Here is a 16,988-nt window from a genome sequence, read left to right as displayed (position 1 = left end):
CTTAAATCATGTTTCTTGTTCAACACTTAAGGTTATTTAACAGTTCAAGTATTATGCTGTTTGAAAATAAACTAAGTTTCAACAATGTTTCTTCTTTTCCAATATTAGTGGCCTTTGGAGCAAATATGTTATCCAGACCCACAGTGGCCCTCCCACACCACCTGCCTTATAAGGTGCTCCCCACTTCTCTCTATATTTACTGGGTACAATTATGAAATAAAACCTTAAACTAATGGTATTCTTAAAGCAAAGTGAACTGGGAAACATTAAGCATAGAGTATTAAATTTAATTTATTAAATAATTGTACAGTTACCACACATAGTCTTACTTAATTACTATCGCACAATCTATGAGTAGTTGCCATTACTGAATACTGTGAATGCTTACATAAGTAGCTGCCTGCACTGTGACCATACTCCTACACATCTTTTTGATTGTTCACAAACTTTGGTTTAAGCATCAACAAAAACTGAAAATAATTATATTTTTTTTTACATTCAAGGCAAGACTCTTAACCTATAAATAGATCATGAGGCACTGCTGACTATATTGCCAAAGGCACTGTACTGGGAGGAAACAATGCAATCAGTCACATTTTGTCAGATTTGTCTGATCATTTAATAAAGAAATAAAATCTTATGTTAAATTTAACAACATTAAATATTAGTAAAGCTTCAAAAACTGTCCAAGTACAAAAAAACTTGTAACTGAAAAAAAATTATCCTAATTTAAATTAACGGATGAGAAAGTGAAAGCACCTTTACAATTAATTATATACAAAGACTTCACACATTGGTCATCATAAACTCACATTCACGCTCAGTCTCCAGGCTGTGTGTTCAGCTCAGCCCTATGTTCACACTTCCCTACTGACAACATATTTCTGGTGAAAATTAGTCCCTTGTTCCTCCTGGTCCACACACCAGTCTCTACACATCCAGTCACCAATGCAAATGGTCAGTCTTGTTCCTTGATGCTCAGTCAAATACAATATACTGTACTGCTGCCCTCAATAAATATGTAAAGAGAGAAACCAGAGCTATTAGGAAACAAATTGCAAAAATAATCCATATCCATCTTATGATTGATATACTGTACATCACAGTAGTGCAATATCTTACTATGAGGTTTATATATACACAAGACAGCTATAATATAGAATGAAAAGGCTTAATGTCTCTCAAGTTAAACTTAAATACATCCTTTAAAACAATAAGCCCTTTTTTGTATAAAATAACATCTTAGTTACATAAACATCAACGGATAATATTGAATTATAACTTCACTGGTAACAACATAAAAGCTATACAGTACATTTTACATATAATGTATTCACTGCCTTTGTTTCAATAGATGCAGACAATTATGAATGCCAATATGTTGTCCAGTAAGTATTAACACTGAAGGATGGGTTTCAATGCACCAGTTAATAACAAAACACGTGGAAACAAAACTATACGGTTTAGTACAAAACATTATAAAACATTCACTACTATTGGCACATATCACACTGGACCATCCAGCACATCTAGTCTACCATTACCTACATCATTACATACTGTACTCATACAAGCACATAATTACATGCATAAATCTATATGAGAAAATAAAAGGGACTAATATTACAGGAGGCTCAAGATATTATATAAACTGCAGTTTTTATGAACACAACTAATTACTGGATATACTTGATATTTGTTCATTGTTTACTCTGACTACTAGCCACCAGTTCCAGCACTGTTGTGGAAAACACATTAATACAACTTCAGATCCAAGAATGAGATCAGAGGTGGTGAGTAATTTACTTGCCACCACCATACATGGGGTTCTTGAATGTTGAGGTGGCTTGTTTGTAGATGGGGTTCTCGCCCTGTAAAGGAAAGTTTTAAACTGTTAATACACTACAGGAGAGTTCTCAGCTCCAGTCTTAATCTTGGCTTAGGGTTCACATGTGGGATCAGAATACAATCTCAACCTAATCAAATCCTCGAGGGACCCAGTATACACATGTAAAACTCCAGTACAGTATTGTATAGCCAGAAAATAAAGGCTTAAACACTTACTTTTTATCAAATTCAGTGTGATATGTGCATGTATACAGTACTATGTGGTATAACAAGTACAATGGGCATGTAGTGTGTGTAATGCACATATTGTATAATTATAATACATGTGTAGTGTGTGTACAATATGATAACTGGAAAAGGGTTTTTTAATTATTCACTAGTGTAACAAAATTGGTTATATCTGAGAAATTATAAGTTCATGTTGGACATATAATGTGACTAATTCCATATGTCACATTTTGATAAATCTAAGAGTAATATATAAGTTTATACTGTACTAATTGAAAGGTAAAATACACCTCGCCCACATTCTCTCATTTAGATTTGTAACTGATACTATGATACAGGTTGTACCTTTCTAGTCCGGCAACCTCGGGACCTGACCGGTGCCAGACCATGGAAATTCACCCTTTTCCTGGATAGATAGTGACTTGTGCTTATGCCTGGAAGCACTAGCACCACTTTCTCTGCGTCATGGTCTCTTTGAAGACATATTGAAGGGTTAAATGTCGTATAGTAGCTTCTCAAATTTCGCGAGTTTTTAATTCTTAACATATTTTATTGGAACACACACAAAAATAAATAAATAAAAATTTTGACGGCGGAAACTTGAATTTCGACGGGTTTGAACGGCCCGCCAACGTGCAGACGACGTGCATAATCGTGTAAACAGCGTCATTTCTCTTATGTACAAAAGATTCATTATTGTTTATACTAAATGTCTTTTTATTGAATTAATGTTTATGTGTGCAAAATGAGCAATACAATTCATTAATAATACGTAGAATATTAAAACACACGAGGAAATGACACAGCATTGTTTTCGTTGATTACAAAACCAGTGACTGGCTGGTTCTACATATAAAACTGAAGAAAATAAGACCTTTGTTGTAGCTGTAGTAAAATTAATATGGTTGTTTTAAGTAATGTTATTTAATGTTAATAAATGGAACAATAGAAGTAGCTAACGATAATGGTAAAGAAAAAGAGAGATCGCATATGTAAGTGCGCACATGTGAAAACATATCGTCATTACTCTACATAAGAATATGAAAGCAACACTTATTTACTGCTCATATATATTGAAGGGTTAAATGTTGTACTCTGTATAGACAAGCAGAGAGAGAGAGCAGCCGAAGTGCCGGATGTAAACAAACCTTAATTTCCGCTTTTTTTTTTAAGGATTAGCCCACCCGGCATAGGTCACTGACCCACATTGGGGCCTGAGGGGCAAAAATTTAATACTCCTGTAATAATAATAATTCAGATAAAAAAAAAAAAAAAAAACCAACTGCCTATCTACCTATTGGACAAACTAAAATCGTTCCGGACCACAGAATGCCGGACTTGAGAGGTACAACCTGTACTGACCTAATCATAGAAGGCATCGGCTAATTTAAAGCACCTTGCTATTTTAAACTTATCTTGGACTTGTTTGGTTTTAATAAAGAAAATGACACTGCAGCCTGCAAGACCACGTGCCTGTCCAGAGAAATTACCTGTTAATAGCTGCCTTTTTACCTTTAACCACTTGAGTACGATGAATTAAATCTCATGATTAGTGTTGATATACTCATGACAAAGGGAGTGAAAGAGAGAAGTACAGTACGTGGTCTGTTTACTAGAACATTGCTACTGAGGCCTGGGGTCAGTTTGTAACAAGGCAGGTGATTGGCTGGTAGATGGCTAGAGTCACTATAGGTCTTCAGTGTTCAATCTATCATAATTATATTCAGACACTTTAAAAGGATAATAACTTTTGTGTTGGTCTCTAATAATCTCCATTAATGGGGAAGCAAAAATTAGCCTACGAAAAGAACAAGTACACGATGAAGAAGTTTAGTGGAGGATGTCGCTGATATTTTGTAATCGCTTTGTGATATTTATGTTACAAGTTTATTTCACAAGTTAATTTTTGCTTCAACAAATGCAGAAATTATCAGAAACCAACACAGACTAGTTATTATCTCTAAAAATATCATAATATAAATATGATAGATTAAATACTAAAGAACTGTACTGTATTGACTTTCCACATGTCTGTCCGTCCACTTACCAATCAGCTGCCTGGCTACAAACTGACCCTCGGCCTCAGTTGCAAGGTTCAGATACACAGACTATAGTGTAAATGATAATAAAGAAAGTCTTATCTGTTCTATTTGACCCTGCTACATAACCTAACGCATAGTGAACGGGGGGAACCACCAAATGAAATGCTGAATGAATAAAACACACACACACACACGACTTACAGTATCCCATCGGGCCATCATGCGCTCCTTCTCAAAGCGAGCAAACTCTCGACGGTCATGAATGGTGGTGAGGACCTTCCACATGAATAACAAGGCCAGACCCACGGCAACGATAGCACCAATCACGCCAAGGACAATACCTGTAAAGGGGTAAACGCAGTAAAATATCATGAAACGGCAAATACCCATAACACAAACTATAAACCCGCTGAGGTTATAAAGTAATTACCGCGCTCTAACAATTAAGATTATAACAAGGTCCATCAACAATATCGAAATTATAAGAGATACAACTCTCTTAATCTCACACACACCTTCGTCGCTGAGAAAATTATTACACTTTACCTGTCAATCCAACTAATTTATATCATATCTATTATAACAATTAATCAACTGATAAAACTCCAATCACTTGTCTTTCCCTTTCCTCAATTTCAAATGTTTCATCTACTTATTTAAATTTCAAATGAGTAATCTATTACAGTATTTCTTTTTCAATTTAAAATGTGGCATCTAATTTTTTTTCAATGTTGATCAGTTCCACACAGAAAGCTTCCAGGTTACAGATTAATATGCACAATAACTGGACACACCTCCACTCCAGGACTAATTTTGGTAAGACTAATAAAAGACTCCACACTCACCTAACCTAACCCCTTCACCCCAGAGAGGACCCCATACACAAGAGGGTTCATCGTTAGTGTGCTGTGGCATAAAAGTATCGAGAGGAAGAACTACACAACTATAAAAATGACACTATGACGCTACTGTACACTAACATCTAAATTAAGAATATCAATGACAATTTTGTTTGACATTAATCACTTATTTTTGCTATGAGATACAGCACAATATATAAATACTGTTATAATAATAATAATAATAACACTAATAATAATAACAGCAACAACAATAATAATGATAATAATAATAATAACAATACTGACCCAGAATATCAAGCTTGGGTGGACACTCCAGGGTCTGCTGTACACGCACCACTGGCTCCTTATGCTCGTCATAGCCATACACGAACTTGAAGCGGCAGTCATTCTCATCAAAGAAGGTGCATAGCTTCTCCCCTTCTTCCTCAACTTAAAGATTAAAGAACACAATTAAATCTTGAACGTCACTACCAATGTCTACTAAAAGAAACTATGTAATAATGGTTAAAGGTTATTGTACTTTGCCTCTACAAATTCATTACCTTTTATAGTTTTCTACAATAAATAAATAAAACTATAAAGACTCAAATCTACAAGTTAACCTACAGGTGTCAAATTATAATCACTGCAATGTTAAAAACTAGCTGTAAATAAGTCACTGAATTATTTGTCAGAAAGCTAACATAAATATTGCCAACAAAACTAAATAAATTACTCAAGTCAACTGTACTACATTCTGGTTAATTTCAAACTGGAGTGAGTTTATTTCTTTATCAAATTTCTCTTCATTTTTTAATTTAGAAACGACAAAATTATTTAAGATGCTTAATTTATAAATGCCTTTCTTTAAATGCTGCTTGTCCCCCATTGTATACCGAGGTCACTCATGCAAAGCCTTTTTCAGACATATTCCCTCTACATCATTAACAAAACATGGCATAAGGCTTCCTGCAAGGCATACTCTCTCCTCCTCCTCCTCCTCCTCCTCCTCAACCCAGTCACACTCCCTTACACCAGTTTCATGCATTAATTTTGGCAGTACAGTACAGGTATATAGTTCTAAAGTATACAGTATCTTCAAGAGCCCAAGCTACCAGCATAACCCATTCCACAAGCTTATCAATGGCACCCCTTTTCAAATACAGTATATACTGTTGTACATTATCTCATACATATATAAACTGGTTACCAACACCAAACACAATATTTACTCTGCGACTCGTCCTTAAGTATGACCTTTCCCCTCGCCCAAAGTACGGTTTTCCATCAAATTCACCATCGAACTTTCCCCATGTTTTTTTGCGGGTATAAATGTCTTTAAACTACAGAATACATTGTCTCCCTTACAAGCTAATGACGATAGGAGCGGTTATGAAGATATATGGGATTTCCAGGTGTATAACAAGAGTCTGAACACGGACTCTAACCACTTGACGATGAACTGGGATTAAACCATCTTCCTCAATGGGTCAAACAACCATCCTTAAAGGGTTTACGCCACTGTATTCAAGGGGTTAACCTATCTTCGCTGATGGTTGAACCTACGATCAACAGGCTGTCTACAAAGATCCTTGATACTGTTCATATAATGGTAACTACTGTACTGTATTCCCCACCACATCCACAGTGCCATCTTCATTAGATTCACAGGTGGAATTACATCACCTGTCACTTAAAGTCACAGCACACATATGAAAAATACAATAATCTAGGATCACCATACACCTCATATACTGTAGCTGTAAATATCAAGAACTGAGTCTGGATATCCAACTGCTGAGTCTGGACAAGGCACAGTTCCGTAATAAGCACAGTCTTGTCGTCGATTAGGAAGTCTTAAAGTGGCCCCCTCCACCCCACCCAAGACATGTGTGCCAATTATAAAACAGATGACAATTATGAAAATATTGCAGAATTGATTTGCTTACCGTATGTTAAAGGCATCATATCAGTCTAAGCATTCTCGACTTTCTGTCCACAAACTGATTGGAATAACAAAATAAAGCAAATGTGACAAAGTCTTCATCTCCCCTTCAGTGAGTTACTTAGGAAATAAACACATTAACGGCTATGCATTCGACTCTTTTAAAACTATATTTATGTTTACTCCACCAGACATTCATCGTTACCACCTCACCATTATTCTCTTTCCCTTTTTTATTCCAATTTTTCCCGATTCCATCTTCTACGCGACCCACTTCAACATCCGCCTCTCACGTCCCCTTTTATCAATCATACTTTTTATGTCTTAATATTTATTCACAAATTAGTTCCTTAATAATAATTAGATGCTAAATTCATCAGCTCCAACATGCATAGAGCAAACAGATAAAAGATATTAAGAAACTATTCAGCACAAACAGATGTAAATATGTCAGTGAGAGGAAAGAGTAATTACTGTACGTCGGCACCTGTACAGGTCAAACACTACCATACGTTTCAGTACATTACGTTTTTGGATAATCAAGCATGCACACTCATCTTGGATCAGACAGTCAGAGAAGATCAAATAACAAAGATATACTCTTTTTTCCTTTTCAATATTTACCAAACTACCACATGGGAAATACTTTCAACACTACAGTACTTAAAAATGCACAACATCCCCCAAAAACTTACTACTTTGGCAAGACAAAAATTTACAGAATATTGAAGAAACATCTGCCATATATTACTTGGTCTGGTAAGATTAATGCATGCTAAATCCACAAAATGTATTGAACACAGTGTCCTATACATCAAATTGTAAAGAAATAACTGTAGTGAAATCAGCAGACCAAATAAATGTAAAATATTATGTCAGCTCTCTATCACTTGTAAAATAATAGCAACATCACTTAAGGGGTATTATCCTAAGTTTAAGATTGACAGGACAGTATTTTAGCAACCTTCGTGTGATCGTGTGTAGAGGAGACATTAACAGTGTGTCTATGGGCTTAAAAACTATGTGTCAGGTAACCTTTCACCTCAAAACTTAAAACTCCGGTACAGGTGTGAGGAAAAAATCGCATCTTCCATCTCACCTGAATATTTGTACAAGTTTTAGGTTCAGGACAGAAGGAATCTGATGACTTTACTGGTTATCCTTTGGTCAGATTGCCTTACTGTTTACCGTGATTTGTTTGTACGGTACACCAGCACTGTCTAGGTACACTCACTAAAAAAATATTCTATACCCTTGACTCTGAAATAATCCACAACGATCACTGTGACAGAAGCCGTGAGGAGTGTTATCAGATTTCTCGGTCCGGTTTGTCATATTGTGTAACCCCGTAAAAGTAGACAATAATATTTAAGTGAGTGTACGTAGGAAATTGTACACCACCACGGTCTATGTATACACTACAGGTGGTACTTGCATTGTCTATATACATGTTGAGCTGTATATCTGCACTGTCGATATACATGCCCCCCCCAAAAAAGTAAACTATGGCCCTTTTACTGAATAAGGAACTATCTATTAAGCCCCACACCTACATTAACTCTTCTCCAAGCACACACCAGCACTGACCAAGGTTGCAAAAACACACTACGTCTAGTTGGAACTCTCAATACAGAAGCTACAGTACAACCCCTTAAGCAATGCCATACTGATTATTCCTTAGTGTAAAGTGAACAATACAATGACTGTGTCCAAACAAGAGAAAAACCTTAAAACTATCAAAGATCAATATAATAAAATAAAGCCATGTAGACACCATCAAGAATTATGACCCCCCAGGAAAGAGTAGTTGGCAACCCAAGATGAGCAAGTATGTATGTATGTATGTATGTATAGAAGTAAGCTCTCTCATTTAAATTCACACCAGTTAAATATTTAGAGAAACATATCAGGTTACCGGTAAACTCTTGTGACTCACTCGTGCATCTGTGTTTAGTGTGCGAGTAAAGTACTTTTCCGAGAGCTTCTTCCTGAGAGATCCCGATGACCCAAACTAATGTTGCCAATGACTGATGCATTATATAAGTACAGTACAGTAGATGGCATTTACATCATCAATATGGAGGATAATGTTTCAACGGTTTATTTCTAATCATAAAAAATAAAATAAATTAATTCCATCCATTTATCTTCAAATTGCTTCAAATTTTATTCCTAATTTTTAATAATGGCAGAATAACTTCATAGTTTTTTCACAAGGCTTACAGCAGATAGTAATTATTATTATTTCTTCAATTTTAACTCCTCTATGTTCCTTAAACTTATGAAAACTAGCATCACAATATACTCTGTCTTTCCTGGATCCCATTTTCCCCTTAAAGTGTAAAATTTAAGAGATAAAACACTGTACTATTAGCAGTCTCTCGTCTATGAAAACCCTTGAATGGAACTTAACACCTTAAAACTTGGGTCACGGGAAATAGCATCAGTAATATTCACTGTCAAAATCATGGTGGACTCCCCCTCACCTGGTACATGGAGAGCTTCAACCATGATGTGACAACCACTTTACCCAACTCTACCCCTTTGCTATGGTGTGTGTGTGTGTGTGTGTGTGAAAATGAGGCTTTTACTGGTACAGTACATAGGACTTAAAGACAGCTGAAGTGGTGGTCTGCACACAATAGTAAATGCCAGTACAATGCCTCTCTCACTCTCTCTAATTGTTTGTTTATGAACAGGTGATGTAAATTGAACTCTGGTCACATATACCACAAAGCTTTTTTTTAATACATGATACATGATTTAGCTTGAAGGTCTAAAAATACAAGAGACAGATAGAGTGCTGAATTATGGGAAGCCTCTTCATCACGTAAACACATGCCTTCCATTTGCATGATAAAGCTGAACATCTCCTTTGAGTTCTACAGTAGTATCTCCATCACCCAAACTCACTGCAAGAAAATGGATGCTTTCGTGCCAAGAATCAAACTCCTTCATTTTTTGTATCTACCTTCAACCCAATCAGTGACATTAATAGTATAGTTGGCAAAGACGTGGCCAGTGACGCTGCTGTAGAGAAGGGAACAGCGAGTACACAAGTCTGGTTCTTCTGACAAAGGCCCCGTCTCGTAAACACGACACTGTACGCATTCCTTAAAGTCCAGACACTTTAAGTCTGTGCCACACAGCTACAAGGAAATACAGTCATGCTATCAATATTAACTAGAAATAGGACATAATCTTTCAATCTAAATCCTCATAAGCCAGCAAGTCTTCCTAGACCAGCAAATGGGCTTATGATCCAGTCTTCAGACCAAGAGAGACAGTAAATTATCCAAGATATACATACAGCAAGGACCATGCCTCATAAAACACTACAGTACTCATAGTTTACTAATATACTGAGCACGTCCTTTGCTGTAGCTGCATCTCGTGGATAAAAAGTCATTAACTAACAATACTCACCAGCAACGGGAACGGGCGTTGCGTTGAAGAAAGTGCAGTTGGCGGCACACTGTTCAACGTTGAACTCACCGGTCTCAAACACCTGGCACTGTACGCAAGCCTTGTATGGTATGCACTTGCCCTGGCATGTCTGAGGTGGGATATACACATTCCCACAGTTTGAAATCAGGTTTGAGAGGACACATTAATGTGATACGCAGAAACCACAATTTGTATTTAAGCAAAGGTAACAGCAGGCAGGAAGGCAGGCATGGGGAGAAGGGAACAATATTGCATTAGTTTACATCAAAAATATACACACAAGTTACACACACTACTCTAAAATGCTTCCTTTACTATAACAAGTCTTTAAAAATACAATATAAAGAACCATAAACAAAATAAATGTGCCACTAATAAAAAGAATATCCAAATTAGTTAAGAAAAGTAACACTTGCTCAGTACAACCATTTGACCCCAGGTTATCATTTGAATAAAGCTTCAATTTATATTTATAAAAGGTGATTTCAAAGTGATTTTTTTTCTTGAGTAAATTTGATTTTTATTTAAGGGAAGAGTAAAGCATCAGGTGGAAGATGTTCTCCCATGGTCCATCTAATGTCCCCATGGGCCACCTGATGTCATTTCCCTGTCACTGAAGACCAATACAATATATAAATCTGAATATTAATCTTATAAATAAAACTTAAAACTTTATTCCAAAACTCTAGAAGCAGATGTTGCTATTCTGAACACATACCAAAAATAACATTCGCCTGGGGTCTTCACTGTGAGACAAGGGAAAGTATTAATTCAGAGGTGTAGTAACTGGTGGGAACTGTCACAAACTGGTGGGAACACAACTCTCACCGGCATCTATGTGTTCCTACACTTGGAGAATGAATAATGAAATAATATAAAATGCAGGATATTAAAAAAAAGAAGGGAATTATTCTCATTCAAGCCATTCTGTTAAACCAAAGACTTGGGCCAGAATTCAGAACACTGGTTTGAAACCGCATGAAGGTTTAAACCAAGGATCGATCGAAGATTGAAAATTATTGGTATTAAGAATGCCTGCTTGAGGTAACACAAAAATTCAAACCGGGTTTGAGATCGGATTTGTCGATCCTTCTGTTACTCCAGCCTGGAGGCAGGTTTAGTGATCAATCTGTCATTCAAGATACCAAGTCAACATGAATTTTGACAGAGTGCGCTTTTCGGCGATATCGTCAAATTGGAAATTTTGTACAGAGAGAAGACTGATGGTAGATAGGCAGAATCCTATCATTTTTTATGATGACACACACAATTCACACAACAATATAGGTTCAGAAGGGGAGATTTCCTTGATATTTTCCGTGATATGGAGCATCTACCTGACAGACCTGTTGGCTATGGTTCACCTCTACCTCCCATTCATCACCTGATGATTGGTTTGAGATTCTTCACAACGAATAGTTTCCAGGTAAGAAAGACTTTGGTTACTGAATGAGTTATAGTAATGTGTTACAACACCGTGTTTAGGGTCCAAGACGATCAAGTGGGTAAATGTAAAGAATGCTGATGATTCTTAACTTTGAATGTTTTTCTTTAGGAAAACTATTTTGGTGTAATTTAAATATAACTGAATCAATGCTGAATGTATTTTTATTTTAATGTATTAATAAAGGAGTCTTTTCTTAACATTACTAATCAGGGGAAATGTGGGGTTAAAAGAACAGAAAGAAACCTAACCTAACCAGGTTACTACGCCCTGCATTGATTCATCTTGCTTTGGTTATAAATATTGACACCTGTCCTGGATTATATCTACAATTTGTATGGAATAGTTCGTCCTCTATGAAATTCTTTGTTATCATACAACAACACAGCCACGTTGTAACACAGTACCATAAATCATTATAATGTGGTCATAATTTAATTGTAATTACAGTAACAGAAGCACCTTATGATGTGCAGGGAGTGATTTATCCTGCTTAGTAAAAACTCGTCGAGTCATAGTTGCTGCCATAGTCTTGTAAACATTACTCTCGATGGTGAATGGTAATGGTGTAAATGAAATGTGATTGGCTGGAATTTCAATGTTTGAATCCTTACTCAGAATTGAAGAACATGCAATAGATTATCCGATCTGGGATTCAAGCTGACGTTCTGAATATGGGTAGTCAACTGCAGGAAATCTTGGATCGAGGAATCCCGATTTGCAAGCCTGAACTGAGCTCAAATACCAGGCTCAAACCACTGTTCTGAATTTGGGTCTTAATGACTATGGGTATATTTAAAGCTCCTTCATCTTTAATTACTGTGTTTTAAGTGTGTCTAGAGTGCCTTAATTACTGAGTGTTGAATGTGTCAAGTGCCATAATTACTGTCTTTTGAGTGTGTCTAGAGTGCCTTAATTACCAAGTGTTGAGTGTATCTACAGTGCATCTATAACATAACTTAAGATGGTTGTGATCACATACAATACCAGCCTTTCCCTCTAACCAAACCAGAGGCTATGAACATCTTACTAACCTCCATATCTATATCTTGACAATTATCCTTCCCAGTACACACACACACACACAGTACAGTATGAACACACTTGTAAACACTATGTCATTTTACTAACCCAAAATCTCTTGTGGTTTGTAATACTGTATCTACTTGGCACCTTAACTCTTATTTGGTGGCTAATGATTCCCCTGCTACCCCGCCTGCTCATATGTACAAATGATAGAACACCGCAAGGAACATGAATTTTCCAGGGATGATGACCACCGTCCCTACAGCTAACTTCCACTAATGATGACCACCGTCCCTACAGCTAACTTCCACTGATGATGACCACCGTCCCTACAGCTAACTACCACCGATGATGACCACCGTCCCTACAGCTAACTACCACCGATGATGACCACTGTCCCTACAGCTAACTACCACCGATGATGACCACTGTCCCTACAGCTACCTACCACTGATGATGACCACCGTCCCTACAGCTAACTACCACCGATGATGACCACTGTCCCTACAGCTAACTGATGATACCACCGATAGATGACAGACCACCGTCCCTACAACTAACTACCACCGATGATGACCACTATTCAAAGGTTAAACGACACCCAGAAAGAGAACACAACTAGGTGTAATGTGTGTGTCATAAATATTGCAGTGAAATACTGAAAACAGGTTTAGGGTTATAGCAGGCAATGTACAAGTTGCACACAGCTACAGTACAGGGAGAGTCATACATGTCTATATCAAATACTTCTATACCTGGTTTATCCTGGGAGTGTTTACATAATATATCCACAAAATAAAGGTTATACATGTGTTTATATCATAAGGTAAATCATTGTATTGGCTCTAAATCACAATACAGTATAGAGCTCAATTAGATTTTTAAATATGCTTTAATAATTGAAATGTACAGTGGAACCTCAATTTAATTAATTCTATAGATGAGATGAAAGTTCCGTTAGATGTGACCCCCCATCTAACGGGCCTTATAGAGAGGAAAGTCCATTATATTGAGGTTCCGTTAGATGTGACCCTCCCCCCATCTAACTGGCCCATAGAGAGGAAAGTCCATTATATTGAGGTTCCGTTAGATGTACACCCCCCCCATCTAACGGGCCTTATAGAGAGAAAGAAAGTCCATTATATTGAGGTTCCGTTAGATGTGACACCCCCTCCCCCCCATCTAATGGACTATATGGGGAGAGAAGTCCACTATATTGAGGTTCCACTGCACTTAATAATACCTGAGATAATAATATTCAACACCTGATAAAATATGACTGACCAAATTTAAGGCCATTTTTTAACTACATGAAGCAAATCTAATACTGGAGGTAGACAAGTGCATTAATCCTGACCAAGAGATGCAGTAACTCATGTAATCATTTCATCATCTTCAAGACAATAACAAAACCAAAACTAACTGGGAACATAAATATTAGTACATATTAAAACTAATCTGTATAAATATTCCCAAAGAACCTGAGTAAATAATTAGATTTGAATATTCATCAAAAAATAAAAATTGTGGAAGTTTTCTAAGTTTAAATGTAAAGGAAATGACTCGCTGATATGTGTGTGACATCCACTCTGCTTGAGACACAACTCCCAAACCATGAACCCCGAGATTCAGACTCGTGAATCTCAAGCATTTACGGGCAGAATAATGCGTCTGCTGCTCCGGGTTCATGAGTCTGAATCTTGGGGTTTGTGGTTCAGGAAGCAACATGACTTTTGTGGAGGACTGTATTGTATTTAGCTAAAGTCTAAACCAATGACCATTTGAGGCCACACACTCAACTAGCCATAGAATAATATTAATTTACATTTTAGACATTTCACAATTTTTGATAAGTGACATAGACCGTAATAAAGAAAAAAATAGAGTAAAGATGAGGCAAGAGGCAGAGACGGTGTACTTACAGGACAGTCTTCACACCACTTGCCAGAGTAACGACCGTCTTCTGTCTCGTTACACTTGCACTGGTTACACTCACACTCTCCATGGCCGGAGCAAACTTCCCCACTCGCTGTAAATGACATTATAAGAATTACCGCACACACACACACAGTCTCTTCTTTCATTTATTATCATTCATTCAATCATTCTCCCTACTGTAACAGATGTAATCAACCAAGATACATTTCCTACAAGACCTCTCAAACACCACTGCTTCCTTCATTCTACCTCCTTTCATTAATTAATTTCTCCATTTCTCTCCTCTTCCTATTTCTCCATTCCCCTATTCTACTTATTTCATCACTTTTCTTCTTGTTCCCACTCACTCTAATTTTTATCACCTAGTACACAAGTCATCTAACCTAACCTATCCATGGTAACATTTTCTCCGAGTCATTAACCATCGCAGTGACATCCACCGACTCACTTCTTTTGTGGTCAGGAAATTGTTGCCTATCTAACCCACATGTCCCTCCGATTCATTCTTACTTTCACTGCCCATAACACCCTATACTGTATATGAAACTACTAAATAACCTAATCTAAGCCAACCTAAGCTAAGCTGATCTAACCCAACCTAAGCTAACCTAAGCTGATCTAACCCAACCTAAGCTGATCTAACCCAACCTAAGCTAACCTAATCTAACCTAAGCTGATCTAACCCAACCTAAGCTAACCTAAGCTGATCTAACCCAACCTAAGCTAGCCTAATCTGCCCTAAGCTGATCTAACCCAACCTAAGCTAATTACAAGGTCACTGGAACACCCTTGACACAGCCCATCAATTTTCATCTTCCAAAAACACTTAAGGTAAACATACGTCACTCTCCCTACAAAAACTCTAAGAGACAATTAAAAAAAAAAAACTTACCTCATATATATTACAATATTTCCTACATGGCTTTTGAGTATAAGACAAAAAAAATAATAATAAATAATGCCACAAATAAATTTTTCATTATCCTTAACATGAAATGATCTGAATTTACTTTTTCAACTCCCAACAGCTAAGGAGTCACCCTCTGTACCCTCCCCCTGCCTCCTCCCGTCCACTGATCATGGCCACCGTTTTAAGTAATGATTATGATCACCCGTACGGTATCCTCACCTGGGTTGATACAGTTGTCGATACTTTCTTCACAGTTGCAGGCTTCTCCTTTCCACCCGGGCTTGCACTTGCATTCGTTGCAGTCACACTCGCCGTGTTCTGGTCCCGAGCACAACAGGCCATTGAAGCGGCTACACAGGAAGTTGGTACACTCACAGTACTTGCCGTCAATGATCTGCCGGACAGCACAGTGGTTTAAAGTTACAAATAATATGTCAAAAGTTTACAGATCTTCGTATTTGCTTCTGATAACACCTAGTTCTTAATTTCTACCTTTGCTTATTTCCATTGATTTATGTCATAATACAATGGACACAAGAGAGTTTAAATAAGTACAGTTACTAACATAAATAGATACAGTATTACTTTGTCTCAACACCTTAATCATGCTCTCCTCACCTCACCAGCCTCCCTCTCATTACACTTGCACTCTCCACAGGTACAGGTGCCATGGCCGCTACAAATGGCCGATGTGTTGGTTTCCCGACAACCTGAATCATCAAAGTTTCCTTCACCCCAGGGAGTGTTGGTGCCACACTCACAGTTGCGGCCCATGAACCCTGGATCACACTTACACACACCACACTGGTAGATGCCATGGTTACCACACTCTTCAGCTGCAGGTTTGTAGCCCTGGAAATAAAATATATTCAGGTAATCATTAATATATTATCGTATACTGTATATATATGATAAAGAGAAAAAGAAACCTATCAACAGTGTAAAAGATACGTTGTAAAATGTCAACAGCCTCCAAAAGTGAGCTAGAACAAAAAAACAAATATAAAAGTACTACACGTTATTATATAAACATGATAATAATTTTCCATTTTTTACAAGAAAGATTATTTAAGGTTCAGAAACTAATATGAGCCAACTATGTGGATCTTACTTCATTTCCGGGCCTCTCACACTGGCAGTCACACAACATTTCTAAATCAATGGTGAGGTTCTCTCGCAGACCAACAGGATAGATGCCGATCACCTGCCGCCAGTCCTCCCTCTTCTCGGGGCACTTCTCCACCTATTCAAACAAACTGAGTTATGGGAGTTTATTGTCCATTATTATATTTGTAATACTGAGAGTAGGAAATTAGAC

At 37.1% G+C, this 16,988-nt stretch overlaps 1 protein-coding gene across 5 annotated transcripts in view; it reads right to left on the bottom strand.

Moving 5' to 3' along the window:
- Positions 1–278: 278 nt before the first annotated feature.
- The window catches only part of LOC121869676 (integrin beta-PS-like), a 34,335-nt gene continuing 17,625 nt past the window's right edge, over positions 279–16,988 (bottom strand). For 3 of the 5 annotated variants that reach the window (XM_042371215.1, XM_042371216.1, XM_042371217.1), the window contains exons 10-17: positions 16,782–16,913; positions 16,289–16,522; positions 15,890–16,064; positions 14,745–14,851; positions 9,877–10,054; positions 5,267–5,410; positions 4,320–4,459; positions 279–1,871 (exon numbers count right to left, since the gene is read on the bottom strand). In XM_042371215.1, the coding sequence (XP_042227149.1) occupies positions 1,803–1,871; positions 4,320–4,459; positions 5,267–5,410; positions 9,877–10,054; positions 14,745–14,851; positions 15,890–16,064; positions 16,289–16,522; positions 16,782–16,913 (1,179 nt within the window). In that variant the 3' untranslated portion in view covers positions 279–1,802. Of the gene's footprint in view, positions 1,872–4,319; positions 4,460–5,266; positions 5,411–9,876; positions 10,055–10,331; positions 10,462–13,581; positions 13,601–14,744; positions 14,852–15,889; positions 16,065–16,288; positions 16,523–16,781; positions 16,914–16,988 lie in introns of those variants that run through there. The other 2 variants (XM_042371218.1, XM_042371219.1) reach the window with 2 other exon arrangements.

The sequence above is a fragment of the Homarus americanus genome, unplaced genomic scaffold (assembly GCF_018991925.1).
Source record: "Homarus americanus isolate GMGI-L3 unplaced genomic scaffold, GMGI_Hamer_2.0 scaffold23578, whole genome shotgun sequence".
Lineage (NCBI taxonomy): Eukaryota > Metazoa > Arthropoda > Malacostraca > Decapoda > Nephropidae > Homarus > Homarus americanus.
The sequence above is the reverse complement of the archived record's forward strand: the minus strand, read 5'-3'. Positions and strand labels throughout refer to the sequence as shown.